Source organism: Phoca vitulina, unplaced genomic scaffold, assembly GCF_004348235.1.
Source record: "Phoca vitulina isolate PV1807 unplaced genomic scaffold, GSC_HSeal_1.0 scaffold2, whole genome shotgun sequence".
NCBI classification, from domain to species: Eukaryota; Metazoa; Chordata; class Mammalia; order Carnivora; family Phocidae; genus Phoca; species Phoca vitulina.
The window spans coordinates 81092093-81106890 of NW_022589705.1; the positions used below are offsets into that span (position 1 = coordinate 81092093).

The 14798-nt window shown below is 53.9% G+C and overlaps 1 protein-coding gene across 1 annotated transcript; it reads right to left on the reverse strand.

The window, feature by feature from the left end:
- Window positions 1–1335: 1335 nt before the first annotated feature.
- TRNP1 (TMF1 regulated nuclear protein 1) lies at window positions 1336–7715 on the reverse strand. Its single transcript, XM_032390418.1, has 2 exons — window positions 6787–7715; window positions 1336–2123 (listed from the first exon to the last, which is right to left on the reverse strand). The coding sequence occupies exon 1, from the start codon at window positions 7625–7627 to the stop codon at window positions 6953–6955; it is 675 nt and encodes a 224-aa protein (XP_032246309.1). The 5' UTR covers window positions 7628–7715; the 3' UTR covers window positions 1336–2123; window positions 6787–6952.
- Window positions 7716–14798: the final 7083 nt, after the last annotated feature.

Below are 14798 nucleotides of genomic sequence, written 5' to 3' on the forward strand. Positions count from 1 at the left end.
TAGCAGTGTGGCGAGGGTATATTTTCTTGATGTACACGACACTGGCCGTGGCTGGTGGTGACTCCGTCAGAGGCCCGTGGTGGCAGCAGGTGTGCCTGTGGGTGTGTTTGGGGGTGCTGCAGGGTTTCTGGGTGTGAGAAAAACAGTGACTCAGTGGCTGGCATTGTTCTCGCGGGGACAGTTCCTGCAGCCATCTAAGATGCCAGGACAGGAGCGCCTGGGTGGCTCAGTCGTTAAGCGTCTGCCTTCGGCTCAGGTCATGATCCCAGGGTCCTGGGATTGAGCCCCACATCGGGCTCCCTGCTCAGCGGGAAGCCTGCTTCTCCCTCTCCCACTCCCCCTGCTGTGTTCCCTCTCTCGCTGTCTCTCTCTCTGTCAAATAAATAAATAAAAATCTTAAAAAAAAAAAAAAAAAGATGCCAGGACAGGCAGAAATCAAGAACTGGGAATCAGAGCCAGAGAGGGGAAGGCTGAGGGAGGAAAGCCCCCCCCCCAAGAGGGCTCCCCCAGCCACAGTCCACCTGCCCCTTATGGGCCACGGTGGGTGGGGGAGCTCCAAAGGGAGAAGAGGCACTGCTGTGAACTTTGGGGAGCAGAAGACATGCCCTCGGCCAGCGACATGTCCCGCGCTTTCCACCCGTCTCCATGCTTCCAGCCCCGGGAGGCTGACCTCTGTGGGCTGTGCATCAATGGCTCCCTTGTTCTCAGCCTTCCTGTCGCGTTCAGCCAATGAGAGGAGACGGAAAGGAGGAGAATGGGGTGTTTATTCCGCCTGTTCCCTCCCCACCAGGCTGCCATGGCTGGCTGCATCTCTCAGCCAAAGGCCACTGCTCCTGTCGAGACGCACCCCTCCCCCTGGGAAAGGCTCCCCACTCTTGCTAGCCCCAGAGAGCTGCACCATCCCTTGGTCGGTTCTTAAGCCCACCGTTTTGGAAATAATCCCTTTTGAAATCTCTTCCCAGTTTGAGGGTGCCCTGTGTCCTGCTGGGGCCCTGACTGACACACAGGCCCCCGTCGTCACCAGCACAGTCACACACAGTCCTCCGCGGATCAGCACGCCGCCATGTTATCACAAGTGTGAGCCACCTTCTCGGGGCACACAGTCCCATCCCCCAGCTCTCATCACATCCTTCACTGGGGGAGACTTCGTGCAGAGGGGCAGCCTGGAGCCAGATCAAGGGGGAAGCAGTCTGCAAATCAGTCAACAGGGCCAGACTGCCAACCAAAACTACACGGAAGCTGCTCAGGGAACTGCCAACCTAAAGAGTCATGAGAGACACGCACAAAGGAAAGGCAGTAGGGACACTTGCAAAGTAAACCTCAAAACCACATGCCTTTGTCTCACATTATTGAAATTTATTCTTCCTGAATGTATAAATCAGGGGACTGAGTCAACAGACATTCATTTTGCAGAATACAAGTTCTGGGTTGTGTGTGAGTAAATGTGCCCCCCCTTTCCCTTTATTATCAGGATATTTGAATAAATATGCTCCCTTTTTTCATTTAAAACTTTGCTTTGAATTTTTATGTTGCTACCACCTCTCCCTGAGAAAGAGGTGCCCCTCCCCCTGGAGCCAGCAGCTGATCATCTTTCTGAGGGGCCACAGGCACACCCCTAGTCAGAGAGGACAAGGACAGTGGGGAAGGGAAACAGGGACTTCTCAGACCAACGTTTCCCCTCAAATAGGCCTCCCAGTGTTGTCAGAGTGAGAAGCCATGACATCAACCAAAATGGGGACCCCAGCTGCACTGTGACTTAAGAACAACGACTATATTTTAAAAGAAATCCCTTTCATTTTCACATTGGGAATGTTTGCTGCTTTCTTAAATAATCTGGTTGCATCTCAGAGGACCTGTCGTAACATTTCCAAGCATACAGTGTCAGCCAAAATCAAATGTGGCTTAGATAAGGAAATTCAGAGTATAGGCGCCTTCCCCAGAACCCAGCACCTTGCTACCATTGAGTGCAAGGCCCCTGTGAAGGGAGGACGGTGCCAAGATTGTATGGGATCAATTCGGTTGTGTAAGGTTGCGGGACGTCTTCCTGAAGGAGATGCCCAGGGCAGGAGCAGAATCCAGGAGTCCAGATCCGTAGAGTGGAGGCTCTGAGGATCTGGGAGGAGCTGGAAAGAATCATTTCAAGAGCTTTAATTACCTCCTTCCCACAGCCACCTAGCCCCACCCAAACCCTTCAACATCTGCCTCAAGAGGGGCCATGGTGGAGAGAAGGTACAGGCAATATTATGAAGCAGGGCTCCACTGGCTCCTGCCCTGGAAGTGATGGGGGCTCCTGGGATAAGCAGAGGTTCCCCTGGGCCTCTGTCCTTGGCTGGGATCCCCATTGGTCTGAGCAGCTGGAATGGAATGTTCCTGGGAAGAGAAGCCTGCCCCTCCTCCACCTCTCCCCTTATGGAGTTCCCCAGGGCCCACAGTGGGGGGGAGAAGGAGGATCGGTTCCAGGGATTCCTGATATGGCGATGCTCCGGGGAAGCAAAGGCCCAGGCTGCCTGGGGGCTCTGTCCTAGCAGTCTCTCCTGGGTTAGGCAGATTGGCTCTATCAAACATTTATGAATCTCCATTATGTGCCAGGTGCTTAGTGTGACCTCTCATTCAACAGTCAAGAGTTATCTCCTCTCCAGTTGCCCAATAAGACACACACCACACACACACACACACACACACACACACACACACACACACACACGAAACTGGCCCAGAGAAGGGAAGTCATTTGCCCAAGGTCTTCCAGCTGAGAAGTTACATGCAAACACTGAATCCCAGATGTCTTATTCCAAGCTTGGGGCGCTTTCTGCCTCCACCATGGAGCCTGTCCTCCTCCTCCTCTGCCATCCCAGGCTCTCTGCTCTCCTTGGCACCAAACATTCCAGCCAGGTATGCAGGGAGAGGAGGAAGCCCTCCAAGGCAAGCCCAGGCCCTGAGCATCGTTGGCCTGCCCTTGCCTGAAGCCAGATGTGCTGACTCAGTCTGACTCACCCCCCAGAGCCCAGACAACCAGGGTGGGGAGCCAGCTTCTGGGGGTGTGCCCAGACCTTGGTGGTGGTGATTGGGGAGGGGGGTGCACCTTCTGCCACCCTTCCAGCATCTCATCACATCCCTCCCAGATCCGAGGACCAGGGGTCACGGTACTCAGACTTAAAGGGTAAGAACCCAGAAACCCCCCAAATGGAGTCCTTACTAGCCTGATAAATGAAAAGCCACATAGACTAATGTTTAAAGGACTCCTCATTTACAGGTTCTAGGTCCTTGGGCAAGTCACCTGCCCTACCTGATCCTCAGTTTCCTCATCCATGGAAATGGGGATAATAACCCCTACTTTGCAGAGTAGCTGGGAGGATTATAACAGATAAAGGGTGTAAAGTGCTCAGCACAGTGCCCAGCATGGAGGTGGTTAATATATTCCAGAACCAAGGAACCTGGCCAGGGTTCGGTCAAGGACTAATGGAGGAAGAAATAGGCTGGAGATCTCCCAAATTTCCCCAATGCCTCTTCCCCCTGGCAGTAAAGCAGGGAGCCTCTCTTTTATCTCTGAGAAGCCTGGGCTATTGGGTTTTCTCTAGGGACCTGGCAGGAGGAAAAGAGGGGGTAGGCCTCCTCAAGACTGCCCACTACGGGTTTGGAGCACCGTAGCTGTGACCTGTTTAAGCATCTCTAGGAAGCCAACCTGGCCCCCAGGTGGCTGCAGAATGTGATGTTCCGATCAATTATCAGTGTAACATCTCTGAGGAGCGAAATGACTTCAGCCTTTCACTCAGACGGTGACCGCCCACAGGGGCAACATTTTTGCAGTTAAGTCTTTCTTGATGGACCTTCCTCCGAGGTCCGGGGCCGGGCCCAACCACAGGCCCAAACTTGCGCCCCTTCTCTGAATGACCGCCACGCCCCGCTCGTTCCGCCAGACCCTTAAAACTCAAGGCCTAGGAAGGCTGGGCAGGACGGGAGGGGGCTGGTCGGGGGCGGGGACCCCAGGGACCCCAGGGACCAAGCCTGCTCCAGGCCACGCCCCCACGCCCCGGGAAGCAGCCCCACACTGCCCTCTGGTGGCGCCGCCCAGAGACGCCTTCACTGGGCTAGGACCCTCCAAAAGAGGGAAGGGCTTATCCAGGGGAGCGGCAAGTTCTAAATTAGAACCCTGAACTCCCTCCCAGCCCCAAACGCTGGCCTGAAGGATGGCTCCTGTTCTCACTTCCCTTTGCTGAAATCCCAGATTCACTGCTGGCCATTGAAGTTCTCAAGACCCCCAGGGCTGGGGCCATCAAGAAAGTGTTCAGGAATCTGGGGCGGGGCGGGACGAGGCGGGGGGTGGGGGGTGGGGGGCGTGTCAGTCACCAGTCCAGTCCAGGGGCTATGGTTATTTGTGAAGGCCTAAAAATAGCCCTCCAACAACACAACTTGCCCAGCCCCAGAGGGTCTCCTGGGATAGTGACTGCCAGGGAAGGCTGCCTGGAGGAGAGCTGGGACACGAACCCTTAAGAGAAGAGCCCCTCTGAAATCAGTGCTCCTTCTTGAGCCCCTGGCGTGAGTAGATAACAGTGTTTGTTGACTGAGGAGAAAACGGAGCGTCCTAGAGGGGGCTGGGTGGGCCAGACAGGGGTGGGAAAGTGACTTTTATTAGTTGGCCGAGGAGTAGTGGGCAGAGTACTGAACTATGAGCTGGGGTTCAAGTCACTGAGCACCGTGTTCCCCAGGTCAAGGCCCTTGGTGAGAGGCAGTGGGACATCTAGAAGGGGGGAAGGGGGACAGAGCCACCTGTGACACTAGGACCAATCTCCATCTCCCACACACATGCATCACTTTCTCCAGCAAGAGCCATCTCTAATTCCTCACTCCCTGCCCCCTCCAAATCAGGACAAAGCTGATGATAATAAATCCCAGAGAAAGGCAACACTATGATGGCACAGAGCACTTTACACCATTAGCTAAAAGCTTCTCTGGACCAAGTGCCCCTCTCCTGTGCAACGCAGAAAACCAACAGTGCTGGCTGCATCCCAGCGCTGCAGCTTGAGCTCTTGTCACCTCCAGGAAGTCCTTTTTCTCTCTGGGCCTCCAGACCCCGCATGAACTGAGTAGCTTCAGAAGGTTCTCCCTCTCCACGGAGGCCAGAGGATGCCAGGGCCCCTCACTGCTCTCTCAGACTCCCTGAGACCTCCTCCTGGACTGCCCTTCCCCAGCTAAGAATGGGGTTTGGAAAGGCCTGGATGTTAGAAACCAGCCCCAAAGTTTGGTACCTGAGGAGAGGAAGAGGAAGGGCTGATGAGAGTCGGGGGAGGGCCCCTGGGGCTCTGCCTTTCAGAACAATGCACCTGACCCTCAAGACTCTAGGATTCAACCAGATTCCTGGAACTCTGATGTTCTCATCCTATTCTCTTTTCCCTATTCCCAAGCCCTGACATGAGGAAGGACAGCTATGTTCAGAGAGGGACTGAGGAAACTGGCCCAGAGAGGAGGCAGAGTTGTTCTAGGTCACACAGCAGACAGGCTGGACAGCTCTCTGTAGCCCCTGCCCCTGGGCAGGGAGGAGACACATGGGAAGGACACACACAGGACTGGGACCTAGTTCTGTCCAGTGCTGGCATGTGACCTTAACACTCTGTAAAATGAGGACTTTAAATCAGCTCCTGGCTCCACCAGTAAAAGCAGTGCCTGTTTCTAGGTGTGATTTAAAAGAATAAGCAAAAAATAAAATAAAATAAAAATAAAAATAAATAAAAGAATAAAGCATTCCTCCGTCACTTAAGGAGGAAGAAGACCTCTGCCCTGTGTTAACCTCACTACAGCCCTTCCCAGAAGTGAGGACAACCACTTCACGGACTGACGAGGGAGGTTGCAGTCCAATTAGCAGATGAGCAGCAAAGCAGCAGCTGGGCAATTCACAGCTGTGGGGGGTCCTGAAGGGCATGCGGACAGGAAGAGAAGTCAATCTCATTCCAGGTCTGGCCCTTTAAGGCCCCCCTTTCTAGAAGCAGATGACATACCTGCCCCCTTGGGGCCCGTTAAAGGATGTAACCTGGCTTCATCCCTGGCAGAGCCATCTTAGAGACAGGTTGGGAGGGGGGCCCCTAGGAGAGCAGGTGAGGCGTTAGGGACTTACCAAACACCCCACCCTGGTTATCTAAGTCAGGATGTACTCTTGGCAAAACTGCTTGAGAGCATAAGAAAAGAACTGTCTCCTAGAAGTGGAAGGGCCTAAGTATGATGGAAACAAATCCTCAACCTCTCTGGGATGCCATCCCCTCAAATGGGAAACAGGGGCTTAGGAGAGAATTCAGTGGTGGTACATCGTTGGCCCAGCCCCCACCCCATCCTGGGACCTCATTATTCTGTCCTCCCCGAAGGTGTGGAGCTGGGCAGGGCCAGAAAGCCAGCAGTCTCAAGGGCAAGGCTCTTCTTACAGCCAAAATGGACCCAGGAAAGGCAACGCGGGGTGGGGGTGGGGGGGAGGGCGTGGAGGAGGCCTGCGTCAGTGCAGCAGGTTCCAACTGGTAAAAGTTTGCGGGCAAACCCCTCCTGGAATCTGAGCATCTTCAATTTATCCAACTCTATAATGGGGACTTGGATCGCTTCTCGGCCTTTTGGCTAAGATCAAGTGTAGTATAATGGGGACTTGGTGCTACCACCTCACTCCCCAGGAGGGCTGGGAGAGGCAGTTACAAAGTGGCCAGCTTTATTAGGGACCCAGCGGACTCCAGAAGCCCCAGGGAAGGGAGATCCGGGGCCCGGCACCACCCCGCCCCGCCCCCTCAGATGCACCAGCCGCCAAGACCGCACCTCAGCCTCCTTTACTGGGCCCCTGGCCCCCCGACTGTTTCTTCTTGGGGTCCATCAGTCCGTCCATCCGCGTCGGTGACGCCGTCCATCCAGCCGACGTCCCAGTCCGTCGGTCGGCCCCTCGGCGACGGCCTGTCGGGGGTGGCCAGGGGTCCCGGCGCTGAGGTCAGCGCTGGGGGGAGGCGGGGCCGCGGGGCGGGCTTCGGCGGAAGGGCGAGTCGGGCTCGGGGCCGTGGCCCCGCCGCAGGCGCCCGGCGCCCCAGGGCACGCAGCCACCCAGGCCTAACGCCGAGGCGAGCAGCGCGGGCGGGCGGCCCCGGCGGCCGCGGCGCGGGCCCTTCTTGAGGCGCGAGCCGTGCGCCGCCAGGTAGAGCTCGGCCTGCGCCACGCCGCCGCTCAGGCGGCCCAGGCTCTCGGCGCGGTGCGCCAGGCGCAGCTCGGCCGCCAGGAAGACGCGGTGCAGCTGCAGCACACGGCTCTCCAGCTCCGACACCAGGCGCCGGTGGCCCTCCACCTCCAGCAGTCGCCGCCGCGCTTCGGCCAGCTCCAGCGCGCGGCCCCCGGCTCCCGCCGCCGCGCCCCCTGCCGGCCCGGGGCCCCCCGCGCCTCCGTTAGCGCCCTGGCGCCAGCGCTGCAGCTCCCGCCCCTCCGCCGAGCCCGCCCACGCCGGGGCCGCGTAGGCCGGCGGCGAGACCGGAGCCGGGGTCGGAGTCAAGGTCGGAGTCGGGGGCGGGGGCTGAGGGGACGACAGGAGCTCCCGGGGCGGCGGCGGCGGGGACCCCGGTTCCGCGGTCCCTTCCTGGGCCCCCGGGCCGCAGGCGCTGATGCGGCAGCCCGGCATCCCCCGCCCCCCGGCGGCCCGCAGCTGTCTGTCCGCGGGTGTGGCCAGCTGCCCCCGCGAGGGGAGGACGGTCGCCGCGCACGCGAGAGCGAGGCAGCGGCAGCCCCCGCGCGAGCGGCGGGTGCGTCTTATAGCACACGGGGCGGAGCGATGGGCAGCACAGCCAGTCAGAGACTGGCATGCCTGAACCCGCCTCCCCGGCCCCGCCTTCTCAGGACACTGCCCAAACCCTGCGGGTCCCTGGTCCTTCGTTCAGCTCTGCCCGCCCCCCCACCCGGGCATCCGGTCCCCATCCACCTCCCCCCCCCCGCAGTTTGGGGTGGAAAGAGGACCGCGTCTTCTTTGGTCTGGTCCCTGAGTCATAAGCTCTGGTAGCTGATGCTTAGAAATCATGGACTCCAGTCACCTCGCGGCGAAGGGGGGGGGGGGGCTGAGGCCACACTGTGTGCCAGTGAGAGTCTGGACTAGAACTCAGGAGACTTGACTCCTTGGGCAGTGCTCCTTCCCCTACGGCACGCTGCCCCTTGGCCGAATCGGTTCTGCCTGGGCTGGGCTACAAGTCTCGCCAGGAGCCCTTCTCCAATCTCCCTGGGTCACAGCAGTTGCACTACTGGGTATTTACCCCAAAGACACAGATGTAGTGAAAAGAAGGGCCATATGCACCCCAATGTTCATAGCAGCAATGTCCGCAATAGCCAAACTGTAGAAAGAGCCGAGATGCCCTTCAACAGATGAATGGATAAAGAAGATGTGGTCCATATATACGATGGAATATTACTCAGCCACCAGAAAAGACGAATACCCAACTTTTACATCAACATGGATGGGACTGGAGGAGATTATGCTAAGTGAAATAAGTCAAGCAGAGAAAGTCAATTATCATATGGTTTCACTTATTTGTGGAACATAAGGAATAACATGGAGGACATTAGGAGAAGGAAGGGAAAAATGGGCGGGAGGAATTGGAGGGAAAGATGAACCATGAGAGACTATGGACCTGAGAAACAAACAGGGTTTTAGAGGGGAGGGGGGATTGGTTAGCCCGGTGATGGGTATTAAGGAGGGCACGTACTGCATGGAGCATTGGGTGTTATACGAAAACAATGGATTGTGGATCACTACCTCAAAAACTAATGATGTATTGTATGGTGACTAACATAACATAATAAAATTAAAAACTACAAAAAAAAAAAAAACTCCCTGGGTCAGTGGAGAGGTCAATATAGAGGGGTGCCTGGCGTCCCAGTGGAGATCTGGCCCGGTTGGTTCCCCACCAAGGAAGCCCTTTGCTTGCAGAACAAACCACAGCGCAGCCGCTGAGCCTGGCGCGGCTTTCGCAAAGGAGCCCAAGACCCCACCGTGTGCAAAATTCTTTCTGTGTCCTTGCTCCTGTTTGCTCCTCCCAGTAGGTAGGTATCCCCACATCTAGAAACAGAGGGGGAAACAGACCCAGAAGGTACAGTGGTGCCTTGCTCAAGGTCACATTGCAGGTCAGTGGCTGAATCTGGACCACTGAATGGGACCAGCTGGACCATTCATGCCCTCTGGGAGCTCAGATACCTGGGTCTCCCATCATTGAGGGACCCTCCTTAAATGGGACTTCAGTCATCCTGGCAAAACGATAGGACTGAGCCCTGCCCATTTTTCCCTGAAGTAGAAGTGACCTACCACCTCCAAACACTGGCTCAGACACCATGGCCTTGCCTCAGTTTCCATCCACTTAAAGGTGCCAGAAGAGATGGAAGATGTCTGTTGTGGGCGGGGGCGGGGGCTGGAGGGCCAGAAACCAGTTCTGAGACTGAATGGGAAGAACCCCAGCAAACCTTAGACTCAGAAGGGCCTGCCAAAAAGGTGTAGCCAGTGTGACTATTGCCCCAGCCTGAAGAGGAGGCTGATGGGGGAGCTGCACTCACTTGATGTTGAGGAAGAGGGCTTCGTGTGGAGGAGGAGGACGATGGAGGCCCCTCCCTCTCCTCCTGTGTTTTCTTAGTACTTTCAGGTGCCTTAGACTGAGTGAGTGGGTGAGAAAGCTTGGTTCCTGAGAGGCAGCTCAGACAGGGCTCAGAGAGGGGAGTGGTCCATGACGGTGTGCCAGGCTCATGAGGAAGAGGGAGGAGGACTTGGAAGGAGTGAGGAGGAGGGTGTTCAGTGACAGGGCTCAGTGGAGGAGGGGGGAGGGGCTCCGTGAGAGCAAGAAGAAGGGTTCAGTGAACATGATGGACTCAGTAAGGGTGGAGAGAACTAGTGGCCGAGCTGGTGCTGGAAGAGGCTCATAGAGGGAGAAGGGAGGATCAGCGAGGGGGATGGGGACTCAAGGAGTCAGAGGGGCTCCATGGGGATAATGGAGGCTCAGGAGTTTCCAGATTGGAGGAGGAATGCCCTGCTAAATGGTGTCCTTTCTTTGAATGGTCTCCTTTGTGTCATCAAACCTTGGGTCCTTCTCTGTGCAGAAGCCCCCCACCCCCATCACTGTGGGTCGATTGACAGGCATGTTGCCTACATCAGGCAGGTCACTGCTCCTAACTTCTGGGGGACAAATCAAAGGGAACAAGACTAGAACTTGGCCCCCATCCCCATCATCAGCCAGATCCAGAGACCCAGCCAGACCTGAGTTCAAATCACACACAGATTGTCCATTTGGGCAAATCGTTTCTCTGAATAGGAGATACTCAACCCATATTTAGTGAATGGATGAATGTTCTCTATATCCTCACAGCATCCCCAAGAGACAGGCGTCAGCAGCCTTTTCTTCCTGATAAGAAACCAACGCCCAGAGAAGTGAAGAGGTTTGTCCAAGACCACACAGCAGATGAGTGGCCAAGAAAGAATTCAAACATGGATCTGACCCACTCCAAAGTCATCCTTCACCTCCCTGCTATTCTGATCTGTCCCCTGTTCCTATTCTCTATGGCACTTCCCACAAGTTATAGATATATATGTATTTTTTAGTTGTTCAATAGTCTCTCTCCCTAGATCGGTTTTGCTTATCATTAGAATCACCTCAAGTTAGAGTGCCTGACCCCATAAGACAGTCAATAAATGTTGGGGCGCCTGGGTGGCTCAGATGGTTAAGCGTCTGCCTTCGGCTCAGGTCATGATCCCAGGGTCCTGGGATCAAGCCCCACATCGGGCTCCTGGCTCAGCGGGGAGCCTACTCCTCCCTCTCCCTCTGCCTCTCTCCCTGCTCATGTTCTCTCTCTCTCTCTGTTATCTCTGTGTCTCAAATGAATAAATAAAAAATTAAAAAAAAAAGACAGTCAATAAATGTTTATTTTAATTGAAAAATAATGCAAGGGTAGAGCTTGTTGAGAATGTAGAAACCCTTTCCCCTTCCTTCCTTCCTTCCTTCCTTCCTTCCTTCCTTCCTTCCTTCATTCCTTCCTTTCCTTCTCTCATTCAACAAATCTGAGGGGCACCTGGGTGGCTCAGTCGGTTAAGCATCTGCCTTTTGGCTCAGGTCATGATCCCAGAGTCCTAGGATCATCAGCTTCGGGCTCTGTTTCTCCCTGTGCCCCTCCCCCTCCCTTGTGCCCCCCCCCCCAACTGAATAAATAAAATCTTTTTTAAAAAAAATTTGATCATTGGGCGCCTGGGTGGCTCAGTCGTTAAACGTCTGTCTGTGGCTCAGGTCATGATCCCAGGGTCCTGGGATCGAGTCCCATGTTGGGTTCCCAGCTTGACGGGAAGCCTGCTTCTCCCTCTCCCTGTGCGTTTGTTCCTGCTCTTGCTATCTCTCTGTCAAATAAATAAATAAAATCTTTAAAAAAAAAAGTAACACATACCATTTATTCTAAAAAAAATTTTTTTTGATCATTCTCTCTTTGTCAGGCTGGCTGCTGGAGGTACAGCAATGATCAGATGGGGCTCTGCCCTCAGGGAGCACACAGTCTAGTCAGGGGGACATAGCCAGGTGATGGCATGTCAGTGAGATATCTACTGGGATGGGGGGAACACAGAGGCTATGGGGACAAAGAACAGACACTGAGCCCAGCTGGATGGGGAGGGGTTCAGGAGAGTTCCCTGCAGGAGATGATATTTAAACTGAGACCTGAAGGATGAATCAAATGGAGTGATGCCCAGATGGGAGTGGGGGAGGGGGCGGTGGGGACAGGAAGGGAGGAAGATTCAGGATGGGAAACTGTGCACAAGACCAGAGGTGAGAGACGTTTGGCACCTGCCAGCTTCCGTCCCGGCTTCCTTAACTGGCCTGCACTCCCACGCCTATAAGGACTCAACTAGCCTGGCAGACACAACATGTGGAATTAGGGAACGCATTTTTTTTTTTTTTATTTAAGATTTTATTTAAGATTTTATTTATTTATTTTGACAGAGAGACAGAGAGAGGGGGAACACAAGCAGGGGGAGTGGGAGAAGGAGAAGCAGGCTTCCTGCTGAGCAGGGAGCCCCATGTGGGGCTCAATCCCAGGACCCCGGGATCATGACCTGAGCCAAAGGCAGAAGCTTAACGACTGAGCCACCCAGACACCCCAGGAAACACATTTTTAAACTGTAATGATTATTGGCTTTTCTGATCTTTATAAAAGTTATACATTCCTTTTGTAGAAAAGATGAGAAACAAAGAACATATTAACATATTTTAAAAGAATAAGGAGGGAGGGGAAAGCCATCTGGAATTAGAGAGACTTCAGTCTGAACTGAAGCTCAGACCATTCCTAGCTGTGCACCCTTGAGAAAGATACTTTCTCTCGGTGAACTTCAGGGTCTAGGGAATGGAATTGCCAATACCCACAGCACTGACAAGGACACAGGTGCAAGGATTTGTCCAAGGTCTCACGAGCTGATCATATCCATAGCTGGTCATCACGAGACACATGACTGTGTCTGAATCAGAGACCAGAAAGAGAAGAGGCAGCCCAGGGGGCACCTGGTTCCAGAGTCCTAGCCATTATATACCTGCTCTTCCCAGGACAGAAGCCAGCGGAGAGAGACAGAGCCTGACAGAGGCTATGGCCCAAAGCAGGATCCTCTTCCATCAGCTGAGAGGGGGGTGGGACAGGAGGTCAAGGCCCGAGGAGTCTGCTTCCATCCCAGCCTAGAAGATTCGAGGCCTCGCCAAGAGATCCAACCCCTCCTTTTCAGTCTCTTCCTGGCAACCTGGCCTGCCACCCTCTAGGATGTGATATCAGTTTAATAATTTAGCAGATGCCGGCAAAGATAGCAGCTCTGAAAATAACCCAACTAGGCCCCAGCCTCCATCTCCCCTTTCCTCAACAGACTCCCCTGCCCTCCCTGCAAGGTTTCTAATTGCCCCACACCTGTCAGTGCCCCTGCCTGCCAAGGAGCACGTGGCACCTCCTTCTCCATCCCCTCCCTCCTCCTCACCTCCTCTTTCTCTCCATTCTCATGTTAAGAGCTTTCATATTAATTAGAGCTTAAAGGGATCTTGGGTTTAAGTCACGAGGCCTTGAGCAAGTCCCATCATTCTAAGCCTCTGTTCACACAATTATAAAATGAGGCCTCTGGATTCCTAGATATAGCATGAAGAAAATGTTTGGAGGGTGGCAATTATTTGGACAGGGGACTGGACATCTTTCCCAGGAAGGCACAAGTTCAGTGTCAGTTCCATTTCAGTCAACAACACTGCAACCTACCCTGCCCCTCCCTCCCGAGAGCGCACAGATTTTCTTTGTTTTTCATTTCTCTTGTGATGAAAATTTTGCCCTGGTTTGTGTTCCTAGAATAAAAAGCTATGACTTGTGTTCACAATGGATGCAGCAGGTCTGATGTGGGAAACAAAGGCAGAAGAAAAATTATTAAATTTCCTTACTACCTACAGCCCATTGACAAGACCTTGGAACAGGCAGAGTGATCTTCCTCTAGGGACTGAGCTGCCTCGATCTTAATACTTTGCTCAGGACGATCTTAGCCCGACCCTCCAGGATCCTGTAAGTCTACTTTAACATATATAAATTCCTTTGGGGGGCACCTGGGTGGCTCAGTCGGCTAAGGGTTTGCCTTCAGCTCAGGTCATGATCCCAGGGTCCTGGGATGGAGCCCCACATCGGGCTCCCTGCTCACCAGAGAGTCTGCCCCTCCCTGGCTTGTGCTCTCTCTTACTCACTCTCTCTCTCAAATAAATAAATAAAATCTTAAAAAAAAAAATTCCTTTGGAAACTTCCTTTATCTCTAGCCCCCACCCAAGATATATGTTAGGAAACATTCCCCAAGCATATGACCCACCAATATACATCTGAAGAGTCTCATGACTGAGCTTTTACTAAACAGTAATAAATGACCTTTCCCAACAATAGCTAGCCCTCCCCACCCAGGATCCTGGAAACCTTGTTTCCAAAATACCTGGGAGGCTTACGCTATCCCTAACCCCCTCCCAACTTGAAGGCATATAATGGGCCACTCCTCATGACCCCTGTGCAGCTCCTTCTGCCCATGGGTCCTGTCCCCGTGCTTTAATAAAACCACCTTTTGGTGCAAAAGATGTCTCAAGAATTCTTTCTTGGCCGTCGGCTTCGAACCCAAAATGTCTTTCCTACATCAGATCCACATGCATTTGGTGCTCTATCACGTTTCCCACAAATAGAAATGTTATTTCCCTCTGGGAAGTTGGGAAGAGCAATGCCTCTCCCTCCTTGAAGTTTTGCTCAAATCACTCCACCTTTATGGGTCTCAGTTTCCACATCTCTAAAGTGGCCAGGTGTCAAAGGGTAAGTAGAACAAAGTCAGACTCCATGATCTCTAGATTGAAAGGTCCAAAAGGGGTGAGATTGCGTCTGTGCCCAAAAAACAGCCGAAAAGAATATTATGTGCAAAGGTCTTGAGACAGAAAGATCAGTGTGCTGGGTGCCTGGTAAACCAATAGGAGAATGGGGAGAGCTGAGGTCAGAGGAGCTGGCTGAGTCTGGAGGTCAGGGTGAGGATTAGGATTTTACTCTAAATGCAGGGGAAGCCTTTGAAAGGTTTAAGTGGGGATCAACATGATCTGATTTGTTTTTAAAAGATTGTGCTGTTTGCTGTGTTGAGAGTGACCTGCAAGGGAGCAAGAGGAGGATGAGGGAGACCAGTTATAATCCCGCTGAGAGGATGTGGCTAGGCCAGGGGTAACGGCAAGAGGTGGGAGGGGGGATGGATTTGAGTGCTATTTGGAGGTGAACTGAGAGGACTTGTGGATGGATTAGTGGGGGCGGGGGTGGGG